We start from the raw sequence: 24,240 nt of genomic DNA on the forward strand, positions 1-24,240 counted from the left end.
TCTTTGAGGATAAGGCTAGAGCAAGTAAGTTTAGCTCACACTGAGTTCCGAAATCATTCTGCGAAAGAACGAATCGTGTACTGGGTTCAGGGGGCTCACAGAAGGGAAGGTCCTCGGGCCCTGGGATTCCCTTTGATCCCTTCGTGACGCACTGGAGGCAAATGCGCAGGGAGCTGAATCTGAGCTGTGCGGCTGGGAGGCTGCCAGGAACTCGGTGCTCTCAGCTCGCTTCTCCCGGCGCCCTGCGCCCTTCAGGTTCCAGAGACCCACCTCGCCCAGCGCGCCACCGCGACGCGAAGGCCAGTCCGCCGCCCACAGCCGGGCACGGCATGCGGACTGTCTGCCGCGGTCACCGGCGCCCGGGTGCGGGGTCTACGCGAGCAGAGGGCGTGCCGCGCCGCTTGGGGCGGGCGCAAGGTGGCCGGGGAGGAAGGGAGAGAGCAGGCGACAGCCAAGCGCCAGACAGCGTGCTGCCACGGTCCCCGCACTCCCTGTTCCTTCCCCGGGCGCACGAAGGTGGCCGGCCCGGCCCTCCCGGCCACTCCCCCTGCCGTACTGTCCCACCGGACCCTTCACGCGCCAAGTGGAGCGCGCAACGCCCCGCGCGCCCGCCGCGCCCCACGCCCCTTCCGGCCGCGCCCCACGCCCCTTCCGGCCGCCGAAGGGGCGGGGCCTCGGCGTTGAGTCAGCCGCGGTCCCAGCGTGCCCCGCGCGGGCGGCGAGCGCGGATCCGGTGACTCACCTCCGCCGCGCTAACTCTCCCCCGTCTTCCCTCTCACACACGCTCACGCCCGGCTCGATATGGCGGCGGCCGCGGCGGCGGCGGCGGCGGCGGCGGCGGCAGCTGGGGACTCCGACTCCTGGGGTGAGGAGAAGCTCGGGGGTCGGGCCGGGCCGGCGCTGGCCCCAGACTGTCATTAACGCGGCTCTCTTCCCGCAGACGCGGACACGTTCTCAGTGGAAGACCCGGTGCGGAAGGTGGGGGGCGGCGGCACTGCCGGCGGGGACCGCTGGGAGGGCGAGGACGAGGACGAGGACGTCAAGGTGGGTCCGCGCGGGGTGGGCCGGTGTGCCCGCCTGGGGGCGGGAGGTCCGACGCGGGGCCCGGGGCGTCGCCCGGGCCTGCCGGCCGTGTGGGGACGCGAGCGCAGGGCCCGGCGGTGCCCTGTTCCCCCGGTCCGCCGGCCACAGGGCCGAGGGCGGGCGGCGTGGTCTGCCGAGCCTGCCCGGCGAGTGGCGGGCCCCAGCCCCTCTTAGAGGGTCCGCGCCTGCCCGGATCCCCCGCCAGCCGGCGACAGGCGGTGACAGCCGCGGCTGGGCCGGCCCACGTGCGCAGTGCGCCGGCTGAGACCGGGAGGCGAGAGCGGGGCCCCTGGCTCTTCCCAGATGGGGCGTCTCGTAACGCGTCCCTCGGGCTGGTAGCTCGTCTGCAGCCCCAAAGGGAGGGTGAGAGCGGGGCCCCTGGCTCTTCCCAGATGGGGCGTCTCCTAACCCTCTTGCCTTTTCGAGCTCAGGCGTCCCTCGGGCTGGTAGCTCGTCTGCAGCCCCAAAGGCCCGCTGGTAGAGTTTGTTAGAGCTGTTAAATGTGTGAAATATTGTGGTGTAGTTCCAGCCACCTTTTTTCCCCCCACAGAAGTGAAATAATTTTTAGACCCCCTTCTCCCTCCCTGTGGTGAAAGGATGAACTGAGGACTGAGATAGCTACCTTAGCGGTCAGAAACCTGGCTAGTCCACACAGCGACTTGAAAAATGGAGCGCTGATAGAGTGGGTTATTCGTCTGCACAGGAACCAGTAAGGAAATCCTGATTTCGTGGTTGGAGAAGGCGAGGGAGCCATTGTTTGTTTTGTTTTTCCTATGCTTTATATATTTCGTTTGTTTTTGAGACCTCCTGGGGACTCATCATATGGCTTCAGATGACATGTGACTGCTGCGTTTGTTTTTGTTTTTCTAGTAGCTACACATCTCTCAAGTGCAGAATGTTAAGAGTCGTATTAACGAAGTTCTCAAAATCTTTATTTCCGTGAAGATAAAATTTAATATGAGTTGGAAAATGGTTTTCTTTGGTTTTGATTCATTTAGTGAATGGTTTATTTTCCTGACTTCTACCTCCCAGCTCATGATAACAAACCCTAGAAATCTTTCCGCTTGGGTTAAAAAAAAATTAAGCTAGATAATCGTTATGATCTTTGTGTCAATACTGCTTTTGTTTAGATTTTACTTTTGTCTGATGAGGTGGATGTCCAATTCATTGAACAGCCTGAGGCTCAGGGATGATGTGAGCTTTGCAAACCTTGGGGTTAATTAATTAATAAGCAACACTATTGTGACGATATTTAAATTTTTGTTTCATTTACATGTTGTGTAGACATGGGAATGGATTGTGTTATCAGCCTCATTGCAAAATATTAGTTCCCTCCCTACACTATAGCAGATTTTCTGTTTTGAGCCTTTAGTTCAGATTTGTCCTTTCACTTCTATGCATAGTAGATGTAGGAGTTAAGACATCTGTTAGGAAAATTGGGAATAAGTGAGAAGAAGTGACTAGAGAATCAGAAATTACCAGAAAATGAAGTTTGAATGAAGTAGTCTAGACTGATATGAAGAAGCCTGACTGAAATTATTGTATCTAAATGATGTCTATCCTGATAAATAGAATTCTGACCACTTGTAACTAATTTTGGAGGTTTAGGAGTTGTAAATCTTACTTAAAGGTAAATGTTACATAAAGGTTATCTTGTCTCTTGACACTCTTTCAGTGCAGAATTTGTTTTATACAAATAGCCCATTTCTTTTACTTAAACTTTGAAGTTGATCCTTGAGTAGTAGAAAGCTGAACTTACCCATTTTATTTCTATGTTGAAATGTTGCTTTATTTCTGTTGAGTTTCTCAAAGATTTCCAAGATAAGGTGTCCATGGAGTAGTTTGGTTCTTAGCAGTTTAGGACCAGACATACCTGGATCTATATTGTTGCCTTGACAATTTCTATCTGTGAACATAAACCAGTTTTTTAATCCCCCCCCCCATTTCCCAATCTTATCATTACAGAAGCTACCTCAGACATAATTTTGCACTTTAAAGGAGATAATATATGAAGCATTAAGCAGAGTTGTCCTACACTTAGTAGGCACTGAGTAAATGTTAATTCTTTCTTGCTTCTACATGTAGTCTTAATTTTTCTGGCTAATAGAAAATATGCTTAGGCTGTTTAGATCTTGTATCTGGGGTCATTTTTGTGCCACATTTTGTGCTTTCCTTAGCTCAGTAGGAGTAAGTTCTCTCCACAGTGGGTGTTTACTGTGTATTTTTTGTTTTGAATGGGATGACCATGGTTGTCAGGCAAGTTTTTGCTTGCTCAGAATCTAGAGTTGAAATTTGTCACCTTGAATGGTTATGAGCAGGTTTTCCCTGCTTTCCTAAGCTGAAAGAAGCAATTACTTTAGGACACATCTTGCTGACAAATGCACAGAATAAGTCAAGGTAAAGCACAGATGCTCACAGACACAGTTCGAAGCTATGGCAGCTTGGTGCTGAGATTCTGAGTAGCTTAGTGGAGAATGAACTTGGCCTTGACGGTGCCACTCTTGCTGCTTAGGGTGCTCACTGCCACTATGATAGCTCAGTGTGAAAACAGATGCTATTTTCACTTGTCATAAAAGTGTAAATTCTCTTTGGATTTCACTTAGCGAATACAGGTACTAAGGTACGTCATTAGAAAAAGTGAAGTGTCGTAAAGTGAACTTTCAAAAAGTAAGGCATACATACCAGATTTCTGAATTCTAATGTTCTAATGCTAATTCTTTTGTAGCAGTTGTTAACAAGGTTTAGTTTTCATGAGATTGAATAATCACAGTCCTTAAAGAATACAGTATGTGGATTTTTGAAAAGTCCTTCAAAAGTAAAGTTGGTAGAAACAGTTAAGTTCTTCAGTCTGCATCAGCATCTAGTGTTTAACCTTTAAGAGTATAGGCTTAATGTCATTTGTAATGTCCTGAGAAATGAAAGGAAAACTAAGGTCTTTTGTTACAGTAACTTGCTCCAATAGGGTAATGTCTTTCAGTAGACATAGCGTTTTGCTGCCCTTGACTTTTCAAATAGCTGTCTGATAGTGGCGGAAATGGATTTAGGTGAAACTAGAAGTGTTCATATTCACTGGGAGGGTAGGGGAAGGCTGTGCTTCTTCCTTGTTTAAAAGGTGAGAACTAGGGAGCATGCTTTCCTCTCACATTGGCTTTATTTCCCCTTTCTACCCTGTCCTGATATCAATGAAGAGGCAGTGGGAGGAATTGTTTGCTTGGCATATAACTCTGGACTCCTTCTCCATTTCTGGAATGACATGTAGGCTGTGTTGATCATTTTTCCTGCTTGCTGTGAGTATCTACCCACTGCAAGCAGGAACAGTACAACTTTTACTCCATTTTACTAGTCTCCCATAATTTCACTAAAACAGATTAGAAGCTAGATTTATTCAAAGGGTGTAGAGTTTGTTTTGAGAAAACTTCTGGCTGTAATCAAGCATCTCACACATTTGCTTCTATAATGTTACTACAAAATTTCTTTAAAAGACCCTAGAGAACTGGATTAGTTGAAAACTGTGTGCCTTACTGTGCCCATTCAGCTGTCTGTTAGGATCATATCCCAGCTAATATTTTAAATACACCAGAGTAGGGACATTTTTGAAGCATTGGAAACAGCACTTCTGAAGTAGAGGGTTATATTTCAAAGACATGGGAGATTGTTGGGGAGTTTTCAGAAGGTAGGCGTTTCGCTAGGAAGTGGATATCCGGAAGGTGTGTGTGTGTGCATATGCGCATCTTAAGAAAAATTCTAAACATATACAGAAGGGGAAAGAAAAGTGTAATAAACCCATGATCAACCTTCTATTTTCTATATTCTGTCTTACTGCTCTCCTCACCCAGCCAGATTATTTTGAAGAAAATATCAATTGTATCATTTTAATACCCTCACAGTTTTTTATGAACTAGTAAGTTTTTAGTTGGGAAGTGTGTTTGTTGCTGAAAAATATTTCCCTAATACATTTGCTGTCCTGGGCCACTGAAAACAAATACGTCATTTGTCTAGTGCTCGGTGTCTTGTTCGTGATCGAGCTTAGCCAGGAATTTGAAGTAGAATTGATTGATAACGGTTCCAAATATGAGCCAGGTATTGAGATGGAATTCAGCAGAGTGCTGTGCCATAGTAGTGTTTTAAAAACTTAATGAATTAAATGAAGTAGGATTTATTGAGACAGATACCCTAGCTTCCAGAGACAAGCAAAATACTGAGGTGATGGAAGAACATTTGAGCTTATTTTAAAAACTAAACTTTGCTGTCAGGTCTAGCCATGGCAGGAGATCACTACAGAGTTCTGAGGTTTTTCAGAACAGAATTGGTACAGCTTACAGAATACCCAGTAAAAGACTTTTTTGCTTCAAGAAATTATGCTTTATCTAAACCAAACTATTGTACTTAAGAAGAAAAGGAGGTGGTGTACATATTAGTTAATGGGCTTCTGCTGTGGGGCAGAAGAGTTTTCCTGCTCATGTGAAGCTACTTCTGTTTGATGATCTATAAATATATCTTGCTTAAGTTGGAAAGCATTTTCAGCCCTAAACGTGTTCTCTCGCTGCATGTGACATTCTGTAGTTGTACACTGTAAAAATGACAGACTAGCCAATCACTGACTGCATTATCAGAAATAAAAAGAAACTAGGGTTTAAATTTTTTCTGTTATGGTTTCAATTTTTAGTCATATTTAGTAGGGAAGCAGGTTTTAAACTTGAAAAACACCCATCTTTTTTTAGAGATATGGCTCAAATAATGCTGGATGTGTATCTGTAGAATGTAAATATAGATAAGCAGGTAGTTTATAAACAGCTTCTCTTCTGAGGAAGTTGGCCATTTTAGAAGAGCCTGGTTATTAATATTGGAGATACTAATACTTTAAATGCTTGGAAATACTTTTGGATAGTGTAGTTGGAAGATTTATTGGCTACCAGTGATAGTTAGTTAAAGAATTTAATTGGATATTGATGGGTAACCCTTGAACCAAAAACAACCATTAATTTTAGCTGTTTCTCTAGGAACCCTTCTTGTATTTTATTTTATCTGAATTTATTGTCAGCATTTACAAAGTCTTAATGTTTATGGAAAATTGGGTGGTTTTAAACATTGTACTTTTATGCATTTACTTTTATAACTAAGGATGCAAAAACTGTCTTAAGTTCATGAGGAAAAAGCTACCTGGCCTTCTGCTTTTGGGATTACATTTGTTTGGAAGTGTGACCAGTCTTTTTCTGACGTCACTGTGCTCTCTTCTCGAGGAGCTTGTCCTCAGTATAGGAGTAACTTCAGAGCAAACTTTTTTCAGCACTCTGGGTGAGGATGCCTTTCATGGTCCGTTTATGAACTGAGGAGCAAATGTCGTAGTTGTTTCCAGGATTTAGAGATAGGAACCACTGTTTTGCTACTGCAGTCTCTTCCGTGCTGAAATTCTAGGTGGCCTCACTACACTCTCACTGATGGGACAGTGTGACGGCTGACTGGAAGGTGATTCTTTGGTAGTGAAACCAGGGGCGGGGTAGAGGCGGGACGTAAAGTTGGGGTGCATGAGACACTGAGAAGGCAGTGATGTGGGTGGGGTGCGGTTCACTGGTGAGGGGAACTGAGGAGTGTCAGCCCTGAACAGAAGGGCTCCTGTGTGGCGCTGTCTCTCTGTGGGAGTCACTGGGATGGAACTGCTCATTTTCAGCTGTGCCTCGCTCCTCCTGAGCTTCTGCTCCCAGAGGCTGCTAGACTCATTTGTTAAAATTAGTAGAAATCTATCACAGGCACTTTGAGATGAATATTTGACATAGTTGTAGCTGGGCATATCTTAGTATGTACCATAACCCTTCTCTTTGATATGGGATTCCCTGCAATTCCAGGGGACTCCATTCCAGGACTAATTGAAAGAACAAATTTTGGTGTGGAGGGACCTAGTTCCCAGACATTTATACTTCAGGATTCAGGTAAGAAATGATGTTTAATATGACACTTTAAAGAAATTTTGTCCTGTTCAAAACAGGTTCCTTCATTATTTTTCCATTCAGATTGTGTGATAGTTATCTCTGGGCCTTAGTGTCCTTATATGTAAAGTGGGGATAACACTGCTTTGCTTACAGGACTTTTGTGAGGGTTAACTGTGTTACTATATGTAAAGTTCTTTGGGGACTTCCCTGGCAGTCCAGTGGTTAGGACTCACTACCACGGGCCCAAGTTCAATCCCTGGTCAGGGAACTAAAATTCCACAAACTGTGGAGCGTGGCCAAAGAATTAAAAAAAATTAAACATAAAGTCCTTTGCATAGTGCTTAGTGCAAAGCAAGCACTTAGTAAACGCAATCGATTGTTGTTACTGTTATCATCATCACTGTTATTAGTAGGGAGTTATAAACATCCTCTGGAGGTAAGCAGATAGTTCTTTTATCTGAGCACCATCTAAGTAGCATATCACTCACAAACCCAGCTTTCTTATGTTCTATGAAGACCAAAATGACAAAAAACTTCTAGTAGTAGTCAACTGTTAGTTTTAGCTCTCTGGTTCCTTTTGTACAATGGTGTATTGGTACAAGCACTTAAGCAAACCAGCAGGGTAATATGAACATTTACTGTCTAATTTCTAACTCTTAGATGTTCGAGCAATGACTAGCTGGCTTGCTTTCATTGTGTTTGTTAACTATGAACTATGCAAAGGTAAAGTGATTATAAAAATACTTCTATTCAAAGTTCCTCTCACTCTGTGGCAGCCTTGATCAGGATTTTTTATTTCTTTGGATTTAGATTTTTATTAAGAATCAAGGCTTGGTTAGTTTACAGACCTAGCCTGATTCAGATTTATGGCCTCTTGCGTTATAAAGCCAGAAGCTTGGTGTCGCAGCTGTGGCACATTAGTCAGCTCTGCCCCTCCAGCCACGCCAGGGCCTCCTGCCTTGCCCGTCATCCTCTGGCTCAGCTTCAGATGGTGTGTCCTAGGGTGCCTGGTGGTGGTTGAGACAGTGGTCAGGTTACCTGTAGGTTAAAGCCCTATTTAAACACAGGACTGTGTCTTTCTCTATTAAACTTACACCTTCTAAATCCTGTGGACCCTTTGGACGATTGTTTGATAGTTGTTTCCTGTTTAGCTCGGTGACTGTGCTGGCATAGAAGAGAGGACAGATCCACCTTAAAGTGCCCGCCCAAGTTAGGGAGTTGGTTCCATGAAGCTGTTGATCAGCTCTTGATTCCTCTGTTGTACTGAGCATAACTCTTTTTTCTTTTTTATAAATTTAATTTTTAAAAATTGAAGTATAGTTAATTTACAGTGTTGGGCTTAAATTTTTATAAAGATTTAATTCATTAGCCAGGGTTATGTTGTATGGAATATTGCTTGAAATAATTAAAACCATTAGCCATAATGTTGGATGCTTTTACATTTGGGAAAGTATGAAGTATAAAGACAGCTCAATTTTCCTTTTATAACTACTGTGAGTTATTTAAGAGAGGCTGTTAGTTTTGGCTTGGTGGTCTTGTGTTTTAATTGCGAATGGAGAAGCTTTTTTGTGGACTTAGACAAGTTGATATAAAAGTTCACATGGAGAAACAAATGTGCTAGAATGGCCAGGAAAACACTAAAAAACCTGAAAAGGGCTTAGCCCCAGCTTACATTAAAAACATACTATAAAGCCTCTAATTAAAACAGTAGGTACTGGTACATGAAGAGACAACAAACCAGTGGGATAGAATAGAAAGCAGAAATAGATAAGTGTCTAAGAAACCTTAGTATATGGTAAATCACAGGGCAGAGATGGGCTTTTCTAAAAATTGAAGTATGGTTGATTTGCAGTATTACAGGTTTCAGGTGTACAGTGTCAGTCAGTTCTGTCGTGTCTGACTCTTTACGACGCCATGGACTGCAGCATGCCGGGATTCCCTGTCCATCACCAACTCGTGAAGCTTGCTCAAACTCATGTCCATCTAGTCTGTGACGCCATCCAACCATCTCATCCTCTGTCGTCCCCTTCTCCTCCCGCCTTCAGTCTTTCCCAGCATCAGGGTCTTTCCCAGTGAGTCAGTGCTTTGCGTCAGGTGGCCAAAGTATTGGAGGAGCTTCAGCTTCAGCTTCAGTCCTTCCAGTGAATATTCAGTACTGATTTCCTTTAAGATTGACTGGTTTGATCTCCTTGCAGTCCAAGGGACTCTGAAGAGTCTTCTCTAACACCACAGTTCAAAAGCATCAATTCTTCGGCGCTCAGCTTTCTTTATGGTCCAACTCTCACATTCATAGATGACCACTGGAAAAACCATAGCTTTGACTAGATGGACCTTTGTTGGCAAAATAATGTCTCTGCTTTTTAATATGCTGTCTGGGTTGGTCCTTTTCTCCCAAGGAGTAAGCGTCTTCTAATTTCATGGCTGCAGTCACCATCTGCAAAGATTCTGGAGCCCAGAAAATAAAGTCTGCCACTGTTTCCACTGTTTCCTCATCTGTTTACCATGAAGAGATGGGACCGGATGCCATGGTCTTAGTTTTCTGAATGTTGAGTTTTAAGCCAGCTTTTTCACTCTCCTCTTTCACTTTCATCAAGAGGCTCTTTAGTTCCTCTTCACTTTCTGCCGTAAGGGTGGTGTCATCTGTATATCTGAGGTTATTGATATTTCTCCTGGCAGTCTTGATTCCAGCTTGTGCTTCATCAAGTCTGGCATTTCACATGATGTACTCTGCATATAAGTTAAATAAACAGGGTGACAGTATACAGCCTTGACATAGTCCTTTCCCAATTTGGAACCAACATACTAGTTCACAGTTTTTAAAGATGAGACTCCATTTATAGTTACTATAAAATATTAGAAAGGTGGACTTTTCAATAGATGGTGCTTTGACAACTGGGTAACTATTTGGTAAAAGGTAAAATTAAATCTGTACCATCATAGAAAAGAAAAAATTCCAAAGGATCAGAGATCTAAATGAAAAAACAATGGAAGCATACATCTTCTAGAAGAAAATTCCTTGCTTTAAGAAAAGACTTTCTAATTGACTTGGAATTCAGAACAGTAAAAGAAGAGTTTAAATTTTACTCCATAAGTGTGGTGTGGGGTACATAACATTTCGTGGGGAACACTGTAAGCATTTCCATTAAGAGAAGAACAAGGACTTGATCCCCATTTTCTCTGCCACTGTTCTTTCACACTATACTAGAGGTTTTGCCATTGCCATTAGATAAGAGAAATCAATTGTGGAGGCACAGAAATGGGTGAAGAAGGAATCAAGCTATCTCATTTGCAGATGATATGGTAGTATACCTGGAAGAGCACAGAGACTCAGTGATGGAACTAACTGAAGTGATAAATGTATTCGGTAAGGTACTTGGGTTTCAAAGTGGTGCAGTGGTAAAGAGTCTTATTTGCTGATGCAGGAGACACAAGAGACACGAGTTTGATCCCTGGGTTGGGAAAATCCCCTGGAGGAGGAAATGGCACCCACTCCAGTATTCTTGGTGGAAAATTCCATGGACAGAGGAGCCTGGTGGGCTGCAGTCCATAAGGTCACAAAGAGTTGGACACGACTGAGCACAACATACATGTATTTACATATGTATGGTAGCAGGATGTAAAGTTAACATACAAAAACCTATAGCGTTTCTATGATAAGATAATAACCCCTTAGAGGACATAAAATGGAAAAAAAAAATATTTACAGTGGCAACAGGGAAGACGAAATACTTAGGAATAAACCTAATGAGAAATACGCAAAACCTTTTAAGAGAAACTTGAAAACTTTCTTTGAAAGATACAGAGGTAGGCTTGAACAAATGAAAAGATAGCCCCTTTTCTTGGCTGGGGCAGTGCAACATTATGTCAGTTCTCCCAAAATTATAAATTTAATGTAACACCAAAAAAGAAAAAAAAAAAAAACAGCAAACCTGTTTCTGTGGCGTTAGAATAATAAAGATCCCATGGAAAAGTCAGCATGCAAGAATTATTAATGATGCTTTCTTTTGTTCAGGATAACTGGGATGACGACGATGATGAAAAAAAAGAAGAAGCAGAAGTAAAACCAGGTGATCTATTGGGTTTCCTCTAGTTTGGGGTTTAGATCTTAATCTGATGCTTATGTTAAGACAACTAACAAAATGCTGCAAAATTGGAAATTTTGGTTATTTTTAGAAACCAAGCATGCTTCTGTTTCCAGTTCATTCTCTTCTCCCTGCACCTCTTTTCTCTCTCTGTCTTTAAAATATAATCAGATTAGAGGATGAGGCATCACAGTTGAATGGTCTAAGTCCCACCTAAAGGACTGTGGGGAACTATGAAAGGAGGTATTTGGATCTTAGGGGTTAGATTAGAGAGGAGAAAGGAAGTCCCAGAACTTGTCTATTCTTATTTGCCAGGAAATCACCATCTTAATTGGAGCTGGGAGGGCTTTGATCTGTTGAAGTATATAAGTATCATGTCTGTCTCATAAACAACAAAATATTTAAGATTAACTGTGATTACAACATTTCTTTACTTTCAGAAGTAAAAATTTCAGAAAAGAAAAAAATAGCAGAGAAAATAAAAGAGAAAGAACGGCAGCAGAAGAAAAGGCAAGAAGAAATTAAAAAGAGAGTAAGTCCTATTTATTTTCCATAATACAGAATTCTCACATCAGTAGTGGTTCAATATCTTAACAAGCACCAAATATTACCTAATCATTTAAAGGGCTTTGTAAAGGCTATAAATGGACATCATCAGATAAGATGATCACAAACAAACTGAATTTGTGGTTTTTGCGAAAACCAAACCCAGAAGCTTTACGTGTAAGAATGCCTTTGAAGTTTCACAGACACTCGGAAGCACTCAGCATTGTCTTGGGACCAAAGTCAGGGCGTTTCGTCAGTGCCTTGCAGTTCTCTCTAGCTGTGATTAGCCTTTCTTTTTTTTCTTGTTGCAGTGTACATTTTGAGTAAATACAAAAAGCATCCATTTCTCTGCCATGTACTATATAAATGTTGTTTTTGATTATTTGGAGCAAGATCAGGAATTTTGTGTTCGTTTACTTTTTGAATAGAAAACACATTTACATGATTCAGAAATCAAAATGGTATTAAGAGGGGCTCCCGATTCTTCACAGATCGTTCTGTTTCTCTCCCTTTACCCTGTAAGTAAACACTGGTTTATGATGTCTCCAATGACTTTATATATTGGTATACAACTATATGGTCATATTCCACCCATTTTTTATTGTTTTCACCTTGGCTTTATTTAATAATCGTGGAAATCTTACCACAGATCATAGCAAGCTTTCTTATTTTATTTTTTAACCTGGTGAAACAACTCCACAGTGAAAGTGCCTAACCACTGGACCACCAGGGAATTCCCTTAACTTTTTATTAAGAAAAATTTCAAGAAAATAGCATAATGGGTCATATACAAATCACCTAAATTTATCAGCTGTTAATATTTTGCCAACTTGCTTCATCTGTTCTTTTCTTTGGTAAAATATAATCCAATAAATAACAAACATTTTTCCTTTAAATACTTCAGTATGCATTTCTGAAAAAGCAAAGATATTTCTCACATAATTATGTTCTTAATGTAACATTTTTAAACATCATCTATATCAGTTTATGTGCATTTCTTTAATTGTCCCAAAATATCCTTACGTATGATTTGTTCAGGCAGGCCCCTTGTGTTTACTTGGTGGTTAATGTGTTCTCACTCTCCTTAGGGTCTGTCTTTCTCTTTTAAGTGATACGGACGTACTGAGGAGAACAGGGCAGCTGTCCTGGCGATCACCCCACCTTTGAGATTTGTCTTACTGCTTCCTTGTCGTTACAGTTCCCTGTAACTTGGCAGTGAAGTCTAGAAGTTCAGTTGGAATCAGATGGAACAGTTTTGGTTGGAGCGCTTCAGATATAATGCTTCATGTTGCCATCAGTCACATCAGAAGTCATATAATGTCTGTGCTATGGTTAGCGGTTTGCCATGCCCTCCTCCAGTGGACCACATTCTGTCAGACCTCTCCACCATGACCCGTCCATCTTGGGTGGCCCCACATGGCATGGCTTAGTTTCACTGAGTTAGACAAGGCTGTGGTCCATGTAATCAGATTGGCTAGTTGTCCGTGACTGTAGTTTCAGCCTGTCTGCCCCCTGATCCCCTCTCTCAGTCCCCACCGTCTTACTTGGTTTTCTCTAACCTTGGATGTGGGGTATCTCTTCATGGCTGCATCGTGAACAGTATGAAAAGGCAAAAAGATAGGACACTGAAAGATGAACTCCCCAGGTCGGTAGGTGCCCAGTATGCTACTAGAGATCAGTGGAGAAATAACTACAGAAAGAAGGAAGGGATGGAGCCAAAACAAAAGCAACACCCAGTTGTGGATGTGACTGGTGATGGAAGCAAGGTTCGATGCTATAAAGAGCAGTATTGCATAGGAACCTGGGATGTTAGGTCCATGAATCAAGGCAAATTGGAAGTGGTCAAACAGAAGATGGTAAGAGTGAATATCGAGATTCTAGGAATCAGCGAACTAAGATGGACTGGAATGGGTGAATTTAACTCAGATGACCATTATATCTACTACTGTGGGCAGGAATCCCTTAGAAGAAGTGGAGTAGCCATCATGGTCAACAAGAGTCCGAAATGCAACACTTGGATACAGTCTCAAAAATGACAGAATGATCTGTTCGTTTCCAAGGCAAACCATTCAATATCACAGTAATCCAGTCTATGCCCCAAGCAGTAATGCTGAAGAAGTTGAAGTTGAACAGTTCTATGAAGACCTACAAGACCTTCTAGAACTAACACCCAAAAAAAGATGTCCTTTTCATTATAGGGGACTGGAATGCAAAAGTAGGAAGTCAGGAAACACCTGGCGTAACAGGCAAATTTGGCCTTGGAGTACAGAATGAAGCAGGGCAAAGGGGAATAGAGTTCTGCCAAGAGAACGCACTGGTCATAGCAAACACCCTCTTCCAACAGCACAAGAGAAGACTCTACACATAGACATCACCAGATGGTCAACACCGAAATCAGATTGAGTAAATTGTTTGCAGCCAAAGATTGAGAAGCTCTATACAGTCAGCAAAAACAAGACCGGAAGCTGACTGTCGCTCAGATCATGAACTGCTTATTGCCAAATTCAGACTTAAATTGAAGAAAGTAGGGAAAACCACTAGACCATTCAGGTATGACCTAAATCAAATCCCTTACGATTATACAGTGGAAGTGAGAAATAGATTTAAGGGACTAGATCTGATAGAGTACCTGATGAACTATGGCCGGAGGTTCGTGACATTGTACAGGAGACAGGGATCAAGACCATTCCCATGGAAAAGAAATGCAAAAAAGCAAAATGGCTGTCTGAGGAGGCATTACAAATAGCTGTGAAAAGAAGAGAAGCGAAAAGCAAAGGAGAAAAGGAAAGATATTCCCATCTGAATGCAGAGTTCCAAAGAATAGCAAGGAGAGAGAAAGCCGCCTTCAGCAATCAATGCAAAGAAATAGAGGAAAACAACAGAATGGGAAAGACTAGAGATCTCTTCAAGAAAATTAGCGATACCAAGGGAACACTTCATGCAAAGATGAGCTCGATAAAGGACAGAAATGGTATGGACCTAACAGAAGCAAAGATATTAAGAAGAGGTGCCAAGAATACACAGAAGAACTGTACAAAAAAGATCTTCCCGACACAGATAACCACGATGGTGTGATCACTCACCTAGAGCCAGACATCCTGGAATGTGAAGTCAAGTGGGCCTTAGAAAGCATCACTACCAACAAAGCTAGTGGAGGTGATGGAATTCCAGCTGAGCTATTTCAAATCCTGAAAGATGATGCTGTGAAAGTGCTGCACTCAATATGTCAGCAAATTTGGAAAACTCAGCAGTGGCCACAGGACTGGAAAAGGTCAGTTGTCATTCCAATCCCAAAGAAAGGCAATGCCAAAGAATGCTCAGACTACCACACAATTGCACTCATCTCACACGCTAGTAAAGTAATGCTCAAAATTCTCCAAGCTAGGCTTCAGCAGTACGTGAACTGTGAACTTCCAGATTTTCAAGCCGGTTTTAGAAAAGGCAGAGGAACCAGAGATCAGATTGCCAACATTCGCTGGATCATCAAAAAAGCAAGAGAGTTCCAGAAAAACATCTATTTCTACTTTATTGACTATGCCAAAGCCTTTGACTGTGTGGGTCACAGTAAACTGTGGAAAATTCTTCAAGAGATGGGAATACCAGACCACCTGACCTGCCTCTTGAGAAACCTGTATGCAGGTCAGGAAGCAACAGTTAGAACTGGACATGGAACTACAGACTGGTTCCAAATAGGAAAAGGAGTACGTCAAGGCTCTATAAGTCCCCCTGCTTATTTAACTTATATGCAGAGTGCATCATGAGAAACGCTGGGCTGGAGGAAGCACAAGCTGGAATCAAGATTGCCAGGAGAAATATCAGTAACCTCAGATATGCAGACGACACCACCCTTATGGCAGAAAGTGAAGAAGAACTAAAGAGCCGCTTGATGAAAGTGAGAGAGGAGAGTGAAAAAGTTGGCTTACAGCTCAACATTCAGAAAACTAAGATCATGGCATCTGGTCCCATCACTTCATGGGAAATAGATGGGGAAACAGTGGAAACAGTGTCAGACTTTATTTTTCTGGACTCCAAAATCACTGCAGATGGTGAGTGCAGCCATTAAATTAAAAGACACTTTACTCCTTGGAAGGAAAGTTATGACCAACCTAGACAGCATATTAAAAAGCAGAGACATTACTTTGCCAACAAAGTTCCGTCTAGTCAAGGCTATGGTTTTTCCAGTGGTCATGTGTGGATGTGAGAGTTGGACGGTGAAGAAAGCTGAGCGCCGAAGAATTGATGCTTTTGAACTGTGGTGTTGGAGAAGACTCTTGAGAGTCCCTTGGACTGCAAGGAGATCCAACCAGTCCATCCTAAAGGAGATCAGTCCTGGGTGTTCATTGGAAGGAGTGATGTTGAAGGTGAAACTCCAGTACTTTGGCCACCTGATGTGAAGAGCTGACTCATTGGAAAAGACCTTGACACTGGGAAGGATTAGGGGCAGGAGGAGGAGGGGACGACAGAGGATAACATGGCTGGATGGCATCACCGACTCAACAGCCATGAGTTTGGGTAAACTCCGGGAGTTGGTGATGGACAGGGAGGCCTGGCATGTTGCAGTTCATGGCGTCACAAAGAGTTGGACAGGACTGAGCGACTGAACTATTATTAGTGATGTGAAAATTGATTTCTGAGTTAAGTTGATGACAACCTAGTCCTTCTCTTGTAAAATCACAGACCTTTTTGCTGGTGATCCAGTTTTAGGGTTAGTTTTAGTGTCATTGATGATCATTGCCTAATTATTTCTTTAGGTGTCGCAGAACGGTGATACTTCATCCTATGACTTCCATTTTCCTATTGGCTGGCTTTTTTTTCCTTTTTTTCTATTTGGTTACTTTGGATATGGTTTGCACTGGAAAGCATAAAAGGTTAATTATTTTAATTAACTAATTTTCAGAGCAAGGAGTGGATGTGGGAACTTTTACGTGGTGAATAATGAAGGATGAATAATGAAGGGTTTTGCGGGTTTCAGTTTTTTTTGAGTAAATTTATGGACTTACAGGTCTTTATGAATTTCATTTAGATATAGTGCTTTTTTTTTTATGCTTTAATTGTCCCAATGTTGGACAATAGGGTTCCCTCTAAGTTGTTCCTATCTTCCTGTTTCACAGAACCCTGCTAGTCTTTGAAAGGTTCCTCGTTCTCTGGCACAATAATAAGCTCATCTGGTAAACGCTCTTAGGCCTGATCAGCTACTGAGATTCCTTTTTAGTAGCAGATTATCATGGCCAACAATATGTGAGAATGTCTGTTTTCCCCCAGTCAGGAACATTTTAGATGCTTTTTAGTAATCTTGTATTTGTATATCTAAAAATACCTACATGCATGTTTATATGTTCTAAACAAGCAATGGATTCTTATAGCTCAGTGTAAGAAGTTGGTCACTGAAGTTTAGCATTATACTTACTTTATTTTATCTTGATAGTCGTCTCCAAAATAAAGACACCTTACACAGTGAATTAATTTTATCTTAGGTGAAGTATTGAGTTAAAACATACTCAATTTTCATGCAGGAAATAAGAGTGTTCAGGTCTTCAGTACAGTTGAGATATTTCCCTTTTTCTAGAAAATCTTCTCCATGAGAAATAAAATGTGACCTGTTTCAGAAGTGGCCTTCTGAATCAAAATCTTCAAACTGCACAGTCATGGATAATTGTGAATGGCACAAATTCCCTTCACCTTTTTCCCACTTTGATAAATATTAGCAAAGGTACCTCCTCTTAGTAGCATATTTGTTATAGAAAATTATATCATGGTATATAGAAAGGATATAAATTAGACTGTTAACTGTCATCTCAAAGAAGTGGAATAAAAGAGATAAGGGGGAAATGTTTTTCTAATTCTTTGAAAAAAAATTTTTTTTTTATGTCTACATAATATTTACTATGGATGTGCCATATACTTTAACCATTCTGTTGTGGAACATTTAGATCATCTCTACATTTATTTGATATTATTATGAATAATACCCCATTTGACCTCCTTTTGGTGAAATATTTGTGTGCATCTTTGGTTTCTTAAGAGGAATCCCTCAAAGTGGAATTATTTGATTAAAGCATATAATAATATTTTAGACTTGATAATATTACCAAAGTTACTCTAGAAAAGACTTTTCAGTATACAGTTTTAGCCAGAATATAGGAGAGCTATTTTCAACTTGTCTGCAATCTCACTTCCTTAATTTAAAAAAATTACCATGAAATAAACCCAGTCTTCACATCTCAATTCTGTGACATTACCACCTGTGTTAACCTTCTGTTACCATGGGCAGGCTGCTTAATCTGTGACTCAGGGTTTTTTCCTATAACATTAGAATAAGAATATCTAAAAGAATTTATTGTAGAAGTACAGTAAACACTATGAATGTTTGCTATTATTTATGTGTAGAAAAAAAATTATACAGTACAGACATGTACTGCGTTCATTATAACCAGCTATTTTCAAACTTCATTATTGTTACATTTTAGTTAGAAGAACCTGAAGAACCTAAAGTGCTAACACCAGAGGAACAATTAGCAGATAAACTTCGGCTTAAGAAATTACAGGAAGAGTCCGACCTCGAATTAGCAAAAGAAACTTTTGGTAAGTGGGGGTATGGTAACAGTGTAGTATTGAAGTTGTGAGTGAATACTGTGAAGTCTTACTAGTTTGAAAATTCAGAAAACATCTTTTTTGAAGAAACATAATTTAGGTATTAGAAAGCAGTTCTTAATCTCGTTTGTATTTGAGGTTTCATTACTTAGCATAGAGTGAGATATATGCTCAGATTTTTGAATAATTTGAGTATTGTGTAAAAGATGATTAAAGTAAGTTATTGAACTCAAAGTATACTGCTGATTTAAGTATATGTACCAGCGGGATGAGATTTGGGTGAAGTGTGAAATCTGTAACTTTCTGAGATTTCAATGTTGACTGTAGGAGTGTCACCGTGTTAAGTCAGGGTGGGACTCAGACAGGAGCACGCTGGTCTTGGTGAGGCTGAGCCTGTGCCTCCTGGTGCCCAGTGCCTTCTGTACCCCTCCCTTCTTGGCCTTCGCCATGCCCTGCCTTCAGAGGGCTTCCATTTCTGTGTCCCATGCCTGCAGCTGTGGTTAGTGTAGAAGATTAAAAGGTATGTTCAGGATTCTGTAAATAGTAAGTTTAGAGAGTTCTAGGGGGAGTTACATGGCACAGACGATAAAGATACAAAGTCAGAGAAATAGTTAAAAGTTCTCATTTTATTTATTTGCTGTCTCTGCTTATTGAGTACTTTTTCAGAGTAGAATATCCTGTTGAAACAGTTAAATAACCTTGAAATGAAACCTAGAAGGATCTGGTTTTGATCTCTCCCCTGTCCCTTCTTTAAAATGGACCAAGCAGGCTGACTAGTGATCATTCTCCTTTTCACTGAAGGGTGAGCTAACCCCTCAGTGAGTCTTCATCAATCTCAAGAGTTGCTATGGATGCTCCTGTGTACTGGCGAGTGCTTGACGTGTGTCCACCACTCTCATCTCATTACAGAGGGCACATGCCCATTATCCTGTCTTCATAGGATGGTAAAAGCCACCCATGTGTTTATTAAAGAGAAGGGTTCATGTGGTGATAAATTCTAAGATGGGACTCCAGTTATAGATTAAAAGCAAAAACATGCAGTCATACAGTGATCATTTGGTTAATAGGATTTTAATGTTGTGTTTCTAATACTAAAATACTGCATCGGTGTTAACAATGACTTGATTATTGAGGAATAGGTGACGCTAGTGTTAAAAGAACCGGCCTGCCAGTGCAGTAGATGCCAGAGACACAGGTTTGATCCCTGGGTGGGGAAGACCCCCTGGGGTAGGAAATGTCAACCCACTCCAGTCTTCTTTCCTAGAAAATCCCACGTCCATGAGGCTGCAGAGAGTTGGACGCGACTAGGCACACGCAGTACACATACAGAAGCGTCTCACAGCTGAGAACCCTTTGAAGCTGGATTAATGTTTCTTTCGGGATTTAACACACGGTCTACTCCTACTTAGCTTCTGTAGTTAGCTGGATACTTTCACAGAAACCATCTTTGTTTGCTTTTTTTCTTTCTCTTCCATCTTTGCTGTGGGCTGTTCTTGAACAAATGCTTTTAGAGCATCCCTTTTGTGCCAGGGATGCCTTTGGGCCAGGTGAAGCCTATGGTCCCCTTCTTAACATACTGTTTTTAAATGCACAAAATACAGAGGATTTTACTTACAAAGGAAACCTATTATTTTGGAATAGGTATCAAAATATTGAAATAACCTGTGATCCAGTAATTATGTACAGACCACTTGAATTCCGTCCAAAGATTTCAGTCGACTCATGTTGAGAACCTCTGTTTTAGAATGAAATAATAGGGTTATTTAGACATCTGATAGGTTTCTAAATTTTAAAAAATCTTTCTGGTATTTTGTGTGTCCCCTTTCTCCTACAGGTGTTAATAATACAGTTTATGGAATAGATGCTATGAACCCATCCTCAAGAGATGACTTCACAGAGTTTGGAAAGTTACTAAAAGATAAAATTACACAATATGAAAAGTCACTATATTATGCCAATTTTTTGGAAGCCTTAGTTCGAGATGTTTGTATTTCATGTAAGTAATTCTCATCTCTGACCCCTGTGAATGGATTTAAGTAGGGGATGTTATAATACACTGAAGATTTGCTTTTTAGCAGGTAGCTTAGGAATGTTGTTCTGCAAATACACATTAAGTGGTTTTTTGAGGATGCTGAGTGTTTTTACAATGGCTTCCCAGAGAGACATCTGTGCTTGTTGGCACAACAGCTAATAAAAGACTAGCTTCTTGTTTCATATTGAAGGGAGCTAAGGAAGTATCTTTTGGGGAAAATCATACAGAAGTTTAGAACTGAGTGAGCCCACACATGCGTGTCTTTTCACTTTGTAAGTGAGGAAGCCGCAAGAGCTGCCGCCCATTCTTTGGGTCCGTGGATTTCGTTTCGTGCTCCCAGAAGAGTCATACATTTTAGGGGCCTGGGATATGGGAGGGACAACCAGTGGTTGTATAGCACCAAGGTGGAAGGGACTAGTTTTGCTAGTATTGGCTGTTTTTAAGACTGAGAACGAAATTCTTCACAGGAATTTTAAAGTGGATTTTCTTTGGGAAATGATTACCAAGTGGAAGGTTCTGAATTTGGTCAGTGATATGCCCATAGTTGTCATTTTATTTTGTACACACTACTTTTTCTGTTTCAGAGGTGCTAACCCAAATTGAACACTTTTTTTGGTAGCTGAAAACTCGTGTCTGTTTGCAGCTTTATATTTTAATGGAGTGGACGGATGTGTTGGCCAAGTTTATTTCCGGTAGGGCAGGCACTTAAGACTTCAGAGATACCTACCATTTTCATTTTCATTCTTGTGCTAGAGAATGGAGACCTCAAGGGCCGGGGAGTTGTCGTCTGTGGGTTTAAGGATTGGCCTTCCGTATCGATTCAGATACTCCTCGCTGAAAATCAAGGATGTTATTCCCATAAGGCATGGTTATTCTGTGTGTTTAGACTGGATAAGGAAGAACGGTAGGGAGCACTGTGAGCTATAGATGTTTCCAGTTTCTGGTTAACAGTGGTGTGTTGGTGATTATAGATCATTATAAAGTTTTGTTGCTGGGTTTGCCGTTAAACAGTTCTGGTTTGTGAGCCTAGCCATAGACTTAAGATTCTCTATCATGTTAGGAGAAATTAACAGCCTTTTCAAAATTACCGAAGTTAATGATAGACACATTAGATTTTTCATGACACTGTGAAGAATGTGTATTTTGCTTATTTACTTATTCTCTGAAATTCTTAAAAATTGTTTGTTTTTTTTTAGTGGAAATTGATGACTTGAAAAAGATTACCAATTCATTGACTGTACTCTGCAGTGAAAAACAGAAGCAAGAAAAGGTAAAAGAGCTAGCTGTGTGGGAAATGTGTATTACACAAACACTGGGGGGTAGACATGATGTTTTCACCAAGTGTAGTTAGGAGAAGTTAAGAGTCCACCAGTACCATTTATATTGGAGTAGAACAGGAGTGTGAGTGCCATTATCTTCCTTTTATGTTTATAGATATGTTCATGTTCTTCTAAATAATAGAAATTACCCTGGCTTGGTTCTGGAATCTCAGAGAACTAGGTTTTTCTGGAACCAGAGCTTTTTTTGACTCTTAGGGTTGCTGTACCAAACAAGATGCCCATAGTAGATCAAGTCTTACGACTTAACTCTCTTTTATCTTCAGCAAAGCAAAGCCAAAAAGAAGAAGAAAGGTGTGGTTCCCGGAGGGGGATTAAAGGCCACCATGAAAGATGACCTGGCAGATTACGGTGGTTATGACGGAGGATACGTACAAGACTATGAAGACTTCATGTGACGTTTTATCTTCTCCTGGTGTCTTCTTTCTGTTGCCCACAATCCCTTCAACATGTAGCACAACTTCCTTTCCTTTCAGTTCTGCCAAATGCTACAATCAGAAGTGCAGTATCTTTTGTGCTGGTTATTTAATCCCTTGACACTTCTTAGGTGCTAAATGTGCAAATGAGGGAACTTGGATCTTGTTGCCAAGGGGTTAAAATTGGGAACCTCTGTTGCTACTAAATCATAGTTTTAAAAAACAAACCTAATAATGTTGTCATTGTTGCTATCTGATTCCATAGCAGCAGTCACTCAATTGGAAACAAAGGTTGCAACGTGGCAAAAAAATTGTGTAGTATTTACCAGCACCATTCAGTAATACAGCCTTAACCATACCTCCTTGAACTACTTCATAACTTGTCAAGAAAAGCAGTCTGCTGCAAGGGCATGTGGTGTGCACCTAGTATTAAATTGCTTTGTCTTAAAATTGAGAGTGAGGATGTTAAAAATACATTGTGAAGAAGACTGCTAATCTCAGAGTGAAGATACAGCGGCTGCAAAGCACTAGTTTGATAATTAAATGACCAAAACCCTCCAACTTTGAAGCTGAAGAAGGTAAACCTCTCCATTATTGCATTACAAGTTGTGGAATCTCTTGACTGCATAGACTGTCTAGTTTCTATTTATCAGATTATTCTACTGATGGGAGTGCTTCAGATGGGGGAGGGAAACTCCTCACACCTGTTTGATTTGCCTGATACAAGTGTCTGAGAAACAAATCTTCCTTTGTTCGCCAAGGCTGCAGTGGGACAACTTGAACAGGGTTTTGGCATTTCCTTTCCTTTATAAAACATGCTCAGCAAACTGCACCAGTTAACTACAGTTTGGTAAATTGTTATGTTAACAATTATGACATCTGCAATGTTTTATAAAGCAACTAATTTAATAAAGTCACTATTGTGAGGACTTAAATTTTGTGTTACCTCCCAAGAGATATTTTTGGAGAGTATAGAACAAAGCTCTTGGGACTCGAGTTCTCTCTATACTTAACAAAGCTTTATAAGTGCTTGATGAGGTGTAGTTTTAGAAGAAAAGTGATTTGCAAAGTCCTTAATAGTGTCACTCTAGAGCAACAAAGGTATAGAGCTGCATTCCTCTTATTTATTTAGAGAAATTATTTGGTTGCTTAGATACTAAGGCCTAATTAATTACCTAGAAGTATTTATTTGGAGCAACTGAGCTTATAACTCAGGTGATGGCTGTACCTGGGTGGTCTTCTCTATTGTATATATTCTGGTAAAATCAACTTAACCAAATCTGTGGTTAGTCTTTTTTGGAAACGGCCACGGAATCAAAAATAGGGACAGAGCGAGTATTTTAAATTTCTCTTACATAGGAGTAGGAGCCCCATCAGAGCTCTGTAGACCACCAAGTGGAGATGATTTGAGGAATTTACAGAATGCATTGACTCTACAGCAATAATTACAGCCAATCAAGATTTCTTCCTTTAAGGCAGCCAAGGGCTAAGATTTCCTTAGCAGTAATGATGACATACACTGAATTTAAAATCTATTTTATTATCGAGATCAGTTTCTAACAAATGGAAATGTATCATCTGTTCCTCAACTGTGTAAATAATATTAAATTCCTTTGAAACTGGAATCTGCAGGCACAGCTATTCTTTACTAAATATTGTATCATCTCCTAAAGTAAAACTATCCTGAGGAAGATGGAACTTTTGATCTCAATACCAATATATAGATATTGGTATATAGAGACGATGATATAGATGCATAATCATGTTCGAAAAGGAATTTCCTTGTGAAAATGTCTCATTCTTTACCCACGATTCACAAAGGACTGGTACGGTCAGTCCTGATTGACAATCAGACATCAGAGATCCCCAGTTTTCTCTCTAGTCTGACTACAAACATCTGTTAAGTACCTCATTTCAGTGTTAAGAATTCTTGGCAGTAACCGTCCTCATGTGCCATCTGAATCCATCTAACCTGCTAGCATGTCCTTCAGACAGCAGCCGGTCTGAGGGTCCTTCAGAAGCACATTGACAACATCAAAAAGTTTGTGTTCGTATGCCAGCTTGTAATACAAGTAGATATCTTCACAATACGTGAGTAACTTCGTCAGGTTTCTCAGAACAAAGTCTGTAGGCTGATGATGTTTACATCTAAACAGAGAAGCAAGAATAATGTACAGGTTAAGATACTGCATCTTGAGCAAGGGCTATCAGCTCTGATACTTACAC

General features: G+C 41.0%; 2 protein-coding genes across 11 annotated transcripts in view; one reads left to right on the plus strand and one right to left on the minus strand.

Moving 5' to 3' along the window:
* The first annotated feature begins 711 nt into the window (after nt 1-711).
* Nucleotides 712-23,639, plus strand: EIF3J (eukaryotic translation initiation factor 3 subunit J). Its single transcript, XM_081510928.1, has 8 exons — nt 712-865; nt 941-1,044; nt 11,023-11,077; nt 11,533-11,624; nt 18,106-18,220; nt 20,064-20,225; nt 21,458-21,531; nt 21,865-23,639. Exons 1-8 carry the CDS (start codon nt 802-804, stop codon nt 21,994-21,996), a joined length of 798 nt encoding a protein of 265 aa, XP_081367054.1. The 5' UTR covers nt 712-801; the 3' UTR covers nt 21,997-23,639.
* SPG11 (SPG11 vesicle trafficking associated, spatacsin) overlaps nt 23,535-24,240 on the minus strand; it is a 72,526-nt gene continuing 71,820 nt past the window's right edge. For all 10 annotated transcript variants that reach the window (XR_014059779.1, XR_014059777.1, XR_014059778.1 and 7 more), the window contains one exon: nt 23,535-24,162. Coding sequence is in view for 6 of the 10 variants with exons in the window: in XM_081510926.1 (XP_081367052.1) it covers nt 23,982-24,162 (181 nt within the window). In the remaining 4 variants the exon portion in view is untranslated. The remainder of the gene's footprint in view (nt 24,163-24,240) is intronic.

Source organism: Giraffa tippelskirchi, chromosome 7 (genome assembly GCF_054371585.1).
Source record: "Giraffa tippelskirchi isolate mGirTip1 chromosome 7, T2T-mGirTip1v1.2.pri, whole genome shotgun sequence".
Lineage (NCBI taxonomy): Eukaryota > Metazoa > Chordata > Mammalia > Artiodactyla > Giraffidae > Giraffa > Giraffa tippelskirchi.

What these genes read in the sequence shown, in the direction of transcription:
- EIF3J (XM_081510928.1), top strand. Translation starts at nt 802, where the DNA reads ATGGCGGCGGCCGCGGCGGCGGCGGCGGCGGCGGCGGCGGCAGCTGGG. An exon ending in AAGAAGAAATTAAAAAGAGA is followed by an intron (nt 11,625 to 18,105) that starts GTAAGTCCTATT and finishes GTTACATTTTAG; the next exon opens with TTAGAAGAACCTGAAGAACC. An exon ending in AAAAACAGAAGCAAGAAAAG is followed by an intron (nt 21,532 to 21,864) that starts GTAAAAGAGCTA and finishes TTTTATCTTCAG; the next exon opens with CAAAGCAAAGCCAAAAAGAA.